This window comes from Carlito syrichta, unplaced genomic scaffold (genome assembly GCF_000164805.1).
Source record: "Carlito syrichta isolate Samal-C Ts95f unplaced genomic scaffold, Tarsius_syrichta-2.0.1 Scaffold303182, whole genome shotgun sequence".
NCBI classification, from domain to species: Eukaryota; Metazoa; Chordata; class Mammalia; order Primates; family Tarsiidae; genus Carlito; species Carlito syrichta.
Window position 1 is genome coordinate 71,929 of NW_007247278.1, and position 7,555 is coordinate 79,483.

The 7,555-nt window shown below is 44.5% G+C and overlaps 2 protein-coding genes across 2 annotated transcripts in view; both read right to left on the bottom strand.

Annotated features, from left to right (window-relative positions):
• Positions 1-774, bottom strand: part of DDX46 (DEAD-box helicase 46) — a 65,276-nt gene extending 64,502 nt beyond the window's left edge. The window contains exon 1 of the mRNA XM_021712317.1: positions 552-774. Coding sequence (XP_021567992.1) covers positions 552-568 — 17 coding nt within the window. The 5' untranslated portion in view covers positions 569-774. The remainder of the gene's footprint in view (positions 1-551) is intronic.
• Positions 775-5,078: 4,304 nt separating this feature from the next.
• CAMLG (calcium modulating ligand) overlaps positions 5,079-7,555 on the bottom strand; it is a 16,262-nt gene continuing 13,785 nt past the window's right edge. Inside the window, exon 4 of the mRNA XM_008057997.1 lies at positions 5,079-5,701. Within this exon, the coding sequence (XP_008056188.1) occupies positions 5,510-5,701 (192 nt within the window). The 3' untranslated portion in view covers positions 5,079-5,509. The remainder of the gene's footprint in view (positions 5,702-7,555) is intronic.

Genomic DNA, 7,555 nt, shown 5'->3' on the forward strand with positions numbered 1-7,555 from the left:
CAATCTTCAGCAAAGGAACAAAAGCTTCATGCTTCCAGACTTTATACTTTACTACAAGGCTACAGTAACTAAAACAGCCTGGTACTGGTACAAGAATAGGCATATAGACCAATGGAACAGGACAGAGATTTTGGAAGCAAAAATTTGGTCTCTCAACCAACTCATCTTTGACAAAACCACCAATAACAACCACTGGGGAAAGGAGACCATATTTGCCAAATGGTACTAGGAAAACTGGCTGACCACATGCAGAGGAATGGTACTAGGAAAACTGGTTGACCACATGCAGAGGAATCAAACTGGACCCTTACCTATTACAATATACAAAAACCAACTCTAAATGGATCAAAGACCTACATGTGAAACCTCAAACCTTAAGAATCCTAGAAGAAAATGTAGAAAACAACCTTATGTACATCAGAGTAATCAACAAATTTTTTACCAAGTTCCCAAAAGCAAATGCCATAAAAGCTAGGACCGGCGGCCACCTCCACTCCCGCCTCTTCTCCCGACCCCGAGGAACCGCTCGCTGGCCCGCTCGATGCCCTCACCGTGACTCCCGGCCCATGCTGCCGGCCACGGGAAAGCCGGCCCCTTGGGTACGACGCGCAGGCGAGCGGGACAAAGAAGGGGACTACGCTGCCCTCGGCGAGACCGACAAGAACCAGCACTAAGAAGCGGCAGCAGCTGCAGCGGCGGCGGCCATCCCAGCCTGGCCAACGAAAACAGGACGTGCGGGCGCCGGCTGCAGAAGAAAGGGATAAACCAGCCGGAAGCAGCTGGCCCCCGTCACAGCGCCACCTTGCGATTGGAGGACGCACCGCCCCGGCGCCCTGGTCGCTGCGATGCAGGGCGGAGCCTCAGCCTAACCACCCTGAGAGAAAAGCCTCTCCTGCAACCGCCACGGAGGCGTTCTGGGCAGCCAGCTGCTGCCCCACGGCCTGTACTGACGTACGCCTTTATTTGCGCAAAAGAATGCTACAACCATCTCTAAATACACTCTCTATTCTTTATACATTCCCTCATTTGTTCTTTTATTTATTTATTTATTTTTTTTTTTTTTTTGAGTTGGAGTCTCACTCGGTCGCCCAGACTGGAGTGCAGTGGCCGCTGCCGGCCACCGCAGCCTCGACCTGCTGGGCTCCGGCGATCCTTCCGCCTCGGCCTTTGGAGTAGCCGGAATTACAGGCATGCGCTACCACGCCTGGCTGAGTTTTTTTAATTGTAGAGGTGAGGTTTTGCTGCCCAGGCGGGTCTCGAACCGGCGGGCTCAAGCAATCCACTCACCTCAGCTTCCCAAAGGCGCGGGATTGCAGGCTGAGCCACCGAGCCCGGCTCCCTCATTCGTTCTTATGCGTTGTCATGTGCCAGGCCTGTGCTAGATCATTGGGTGCTCACGGTGTAGTGAGATGAATAGACATGACTGAAAACACAAACAGGCACAGAAGCCATTCCTGTAATTCCAACACTTAGGAGGCCGACAGGAATTGAGACAGGAGTGCCAGATCAGCCTGGGCAACATAGGGAGTGAAAGAATAAACTGAGGCAAGGTGGGCTGGTGCCACAGGAATAATGCAAGATTGCAATAAAGAGGAAAATAGAAGGAAGTAAAGTTTATGATTAGCCTTTCACAGATGGAAGGGGGATGGCACTCAGGTGAGTGTGGTGGGGAAGGCTGGAAAAGAGGCATATTTAAGGACCTTTAAAGCAAAGAGGGGCTTAGACCTGGAGGAGGTCTGGGTCAAAAGGAACGTCCAGTGTGGTATTCCTTGGTTTCCATAGCAGTCACATGTATCTTGACATCGTCAGGCATCAATGTCTCATGATCTCAGATGGTGGGCCGGAGGTTGTCATGGCCCTACGATAACAATATACCAATAAACAGGACTCGCAGTGGTGTGCTGGAAGTCATCAGGGGTGGCCAATAACAATGTATCAATACAATTGCCTAAAAGATAGATTGTTAGCAAGACCAGACATGCTTAAGGGGTCTGTGTTATCATCATTTCTAAAAGTATTTTTCTTGTTAATGATTATAGGGTAAAAGGACGTGGGGGCCATGCAAACTGCACAGCAAGGGAATGTCAAGGGATGAGGCCTAAGCAAAATAACTATGCTGATTTACAACGGCTACATTATGTTCTAAATTTTTAAGACTCCCTCCTTTCAGGGAGACATAAGCAAAATAAACACAAGATTTAGAAAAAAGAATTCTCTGAGGAAGTAAGTGATCTTTGAGGTGAGATTTGAATTGAAGACTGATTAGGAGTTAACTTGGTGAAGAGGACGATTATAATGGTTGTCAACACTGCCTACTTTTAGGGGGGGATGGCCTCACTGTTGCCAGGCTGGAGTGCGTTGGCACAACCATAGATAACTAAAGCCAACCTCCCCAGTGGGACACTAGGCACACGCCACCACACCTCGCTAATTTTTTGTAGAGATGGGTCTTGCTAGGTTACCTAGGCTACGCTTGAACTTCTGGGCTCAAGCAATCCACTCGCCTTGGTCTCCCAAAGTGTTGGGATTACAGGCATGAGCCATGTCGCCCTGCTGGGAAGCTTTAAAACCTTTTTTTCCCCTGCATTCTGGATGTAGAAAAAATAAAAACGGATGCCTGGGTTCCATCCCAACATTCTGGTTTGATTGGCCCGGGGAGTTTCTTGTGCCCTGGGAATTTTTAGGCTTCCCAGGTGACTCTAGAGTGCAGTCAAGATTCAGAATGTCTGGTGGTGAGTTACTGTTTCTCTCCTCCCCATGCTGTACAGACAGTAGCAGTGAGTAGCAGGGAAGAGGGGCAGATCCTGGAGGATCCTGTAGTCAACACCAAGAGTCAGAAGGCCTGAACTAATGTGACAGGATGTACACCAAAGAGGGTCAGGCATCAGAGCCACTGCAGGCAAGGAATGGGGATTTCGGTCTGAAACATAGCAAGCCACTAGTGGCTTCAACGGTGGAGACAGCAAGAAGTGGTCACATTCTTGACCCAGATTTAAAGCACTAATCAGCCAGGCTCGGTGGCTCAGCCTGTAATCCCGCGCCTTTGGGAGGCTGAGGTGAGTGGATTGCCTGAGCCCATGGGTTCGAGACCCGCCTGGGCAGCGAGACCTCATCTCTACAATAAATCAAAAAAAAAAATGAGCCAGGTGTGGTAGCACATGCCTGTAGTTCCAGCTACTTGGAAGGCTGAGGCAGAAGGATCGCCGGAGCCCAACAGGTGAGGCTGCAGTGGCTGGGAGCGGCCACTGCACTCCAGTCTGGGTGACAGAGTGAGACTCCAACTCAAAAAAAAAAAAAAAAAAAAAAAAAAAGCACTAATTGGAAAATTGGATGTGAGCTATGAGGGAAAGGAAGAAATAAAGATAACTCCCAGCCAGGAGCAGTGGCTCAAGCCTGTAATCCCAGCACTTTGGGAGGCAGAAGCAAGATGATTGCCTGAGCTCAGGGGTTCAAGACCAGCCTGAGCAACATGGCGAGACTTTGTCTCTACAATAAATAAAAAAATTAGCTGGGCATGGTGGCCCAAGCCTGTAGTTTCAGCTGTTTGGAAGGCTGAGGCGGAAAGATCGCCTGAGTCCAGCAGGTCAAGGCTATGGTAGCGGTGAGCATGCCACTGCACTCCAGCCTGGGTGACAGAGTGAGACTCCAACTCAAAAAAAAAAAAAAATGACTCCCAGATATCCAGTAGAGCTATGGTGCATGCATATAGGAAAGGCATGGGATCCAGATTTGGTGGAGGAAGGATCATAGCTCACTTCAGCCTTGAACTCCTGGGGTAAAGCAATCTTCCCGCCTCAGTTTTAAGTAGCTGGGACTATAGGCACACACCACCACTACTGGTTAATGTTACAGAATTTTTTTAAACTAAAAAAAAAAAGATTTATTTAGGAGAGATGTTGTGAAAGGCACAACACGCAGGACAACAGCAAAAGTGTCTGTTGCCATGTTACAGACTTTTAAATCACACTCAAATTTATTGATTTTAAGTAAAAAAACAAAACTTCAGGAAATGTATTTATTCCTAGATCACTAATCTTTTTGGAATCTACACTGGAACTAAAACCCTTGGGCTAGAGCCCTCTTGAAGATACTTTATTTCTAACTCCCCTTTGGGATAACACATTAACATGACAATTCTGCCAGTCAGGATCCCAGCACTTTGGGAGGCCAAGGCAAGAGGATTGTCTGAGCCCAGAGGTTCCAGATCTGCCTGGGCAACATGGGGAGACCCCATCTCTACAATAAATAAAAAAATTAGCCAGGCGTGTGGCATGTATCTGTAGTTTCAGCTGCTTGGAAGGCTGAGGTAGAAGGATTGCCTGAGCCCAGTAAGTCGAGGCTGCGGTGGCCGTGAATGTGCCACTGCACTCACTCCAGCCTGGGTGACAAAGAGTGAGACTCCAACTCAAAAAAAAGAAAAAAGAAGACAAACCTTCTAAATACCAAGTTAGGGAAATTCATCTATAACACTGAGGGAAGGAAACGGTATTTATGTTATTGGGTTGCATACCCTCAATTCTTCAGATTCCATTTTTATATCTAACCATTCTGTTCTCATTTCTTTAAAACAAAACAAAACAAAACAAAAAACATCCTTTGGTCCAGGCATGGTGGCTCATCCCTGTAATCCCAACACTTTGGGAGGTAGAGGCGAAAGGATTACCTGAGCCCACGGGTTTGAGACCAGACTGGGCAACTTGGCAAGACCTCGTCTCTACAATAAATCAAAAAATAGACAGGCATGTTGGTGCATTCCTGTAGTTCCAGCCACTTGGAAGACTGAAGTGAAAGGATCATCTGAACCCAGTAAGTTGAGGCTGCAGTAGCTATAAGCATACCACTGTACTCTAGCCTTGGCAACTGAGTGAGTCTCTGACTAAAGAATAAAAAGGAAAAAAGAAAATTGAAAACCCAAGAGCAGAAATTTACAAAAAAAAAAATTTCAAATATAAATTTGGCATACAGCAAATAAAAACTATATAAATACTTTCTAATTTCACAGGTATAAATCATTTGATTAAATATTTGTGCTGGAGTAAAAATTAAGATACTTAACAAGAAAAGTTACAATGTGCAGATTTAACCTTAGACAATTCAGTTTCTTTCATTTTATTTTTTGGATGACTTCATTTTTCAGAACAGAATAACACAAATACAAGCAGCAGTCTTTAGGGATGACACCATGTTATCTGCTCTCCTAAAAGCACTAACTGAGCCCCCAAGAGAAACACAAATCTGAGATGTTAGGGGAAGGTATAGAATAGGGATTCTAATTAAACAAGGAAAACCAATGAATGACACTGGTACTCTATTCTTCATATCAGTACTAATACAAACTCAACCCTTTTAAAATCAGGGAACCTGCCATCCCATTCCTAATAAAGTGGTTTTACAACCACTATAAAGTAAAAAAATTGCATAAAGGTATAAACCAATTTGCCTCCTTTAGAGACACTGCAATATAGAAGAGTAACTGTTTCTTTTTTTAAGCTTCTCCTTTTGAGTTGGCTTAAGGTACTTCAGAGCCCCAATAATGAAGCAGTTCATGACAAAAGATAAAAGTGAAAAAGTAGACACAGAGATCTGTGAAGACTTCGCCCATTTTGCTGTAAGTATCCATTGATCGATTTATCACTTCAGCAGGAATTCCAGATAACAGAAGTGCAGCTGTTAGTACTGTTGTCTTTATCTTCTTTTCACCCTGGATAGAGAAAGACTCAAATTAATCTTATAATTTACTGAGCATATAATATGTAAATAAGCAAACTGCTAGGCAACAGGAGACATCATTCTTGCTATTAAAAGTTTTAAGTCAGCCAGGCACGGTGACATGGTGGCTCACACCTGTAATCACCGCACTTTGGGAGGTTGAGGCAAGAGAATTACCTGAGCCCACGGGTTTGACACCAGTCTTGGTAACATGGTAAGACCTCATCTCTACAATACATCAAACAAATTAGCCAGGAATGGTGGCACATGCCAGCTACTTGGAAGATTGAGGTGGAAGGATCACCTGATCCCAGCAGGTCGAGGCTGCAGTGACCGTTGAATGTGCCACTGCACTACAGCCTGGGCCACAGAATGAGACTCCAACTCAAAAAAAAAAAAAAAACAAAGTGTCATCTTGGAAGTAAGACATAAATTTAAAAAAAATTTTTTTTTTTTTGAGTTGGAGTCTCACTCTGTCACCCAGACTGGAGTGCAGTGGTTGCTCCTGGCCACCGCAGCCTCGACCGGCGATCCTTCCGCCTCAGCCTTCCAATTAGCTGGTACTACAGGCCCGCGCTACCACACCCGGCTAATTTATTTATTTATTTATTGCAGAGATGAGGTCTCGCCAAGTTGCCCAGGCGGGTCTCGAACCCACAGGCTCAGGCAATCCACTCACCTCAGCCTCCCAAAGTGCGGGATTACAGGCTGAGCCACCAAGCCCGGCTATAAATAATAATTTAAAATATAAATAACCATACAAGACAAAAACAGGAAAACATATAGTAATCAGGACATAAAAAATTGCTAGGAAACGGACATGGATAATGGATGGTACAGGGGCTCAAAGGAGACAGAAATTACTCCAGTGTTTTATGTAAATAAATCACAAAGAAAGGTTTCAGAGTAAGTAGAACTAAAACAGGCCTTCAAGAATGGGCAGGATTTTGACTGGCAGAAGTGAAAGGAGAAATCTCTTTGTATGAAGAATCTCATGACAAGTCAGAGGCAGACGAATACTATGTGTATTGAAGAACTGTGAATAACTTGTAACAGAATCCTAGGAGCATCCTGTAAGGCCATCATTGCCATGCAAGGGAATTTACACCTGATTACACATGCAGTAGGATATCACTGAGCAATTCAGAATACTTTTGGAGGTACAGAGAACATTTATTTCTTAACATAATTTTCTAGTCTCTCTCTCTCTTTTTTGTGGTAGAAACAGGGTCTATGTCTGTTGCCCAGGTTGCCTCAAATTCCTGGGTTCAACTAATCCTCCTGCCTCAACCTCCCAAAGTACTGGAATTATAGGCGTGAGCCACTATGCCCAGTCACCAGTCTCTTTTTTTAAAAGAAATGAAAAAGCTGAATTTTTCTTTTCTTTTTTTTTTTTTGAGTTGGAGTCTCACTCTGTTGCCCAGGCTGGAGGGCAGTGGTACGCTCACGGCCACCACAGCATCGACCTGCTGGACTCAGGAGATCCTTCTGCCACAACCTTCCAAGTAGCTGGAGCTATAGGTGTGCGCCACCACTCCTGGCCAATTTTGCTTGATTTATTGTAGAGACAATGCCTCACCAGGTTGCTCTTAATTTATTGATTTAGTTTCACAAAATTCAGTCATAGATTCAAAAATTTAAGAAGTATAAAAAGCTATAGTTACTTACGAAAAATGGAAGACTATGTCTGCAAAAAGATTCATGCAAGAAAGTTCGTAGCAGTTTTAGTCATAATAGCTAAAAACTGGAAACAATCAAGATGTCCCTCAATAAGAGATTAGATAAATAAATGGATCTATTCATATAATGGAATATTATTCAGCAAAAAAAAAAAAAAAAAAAAAAA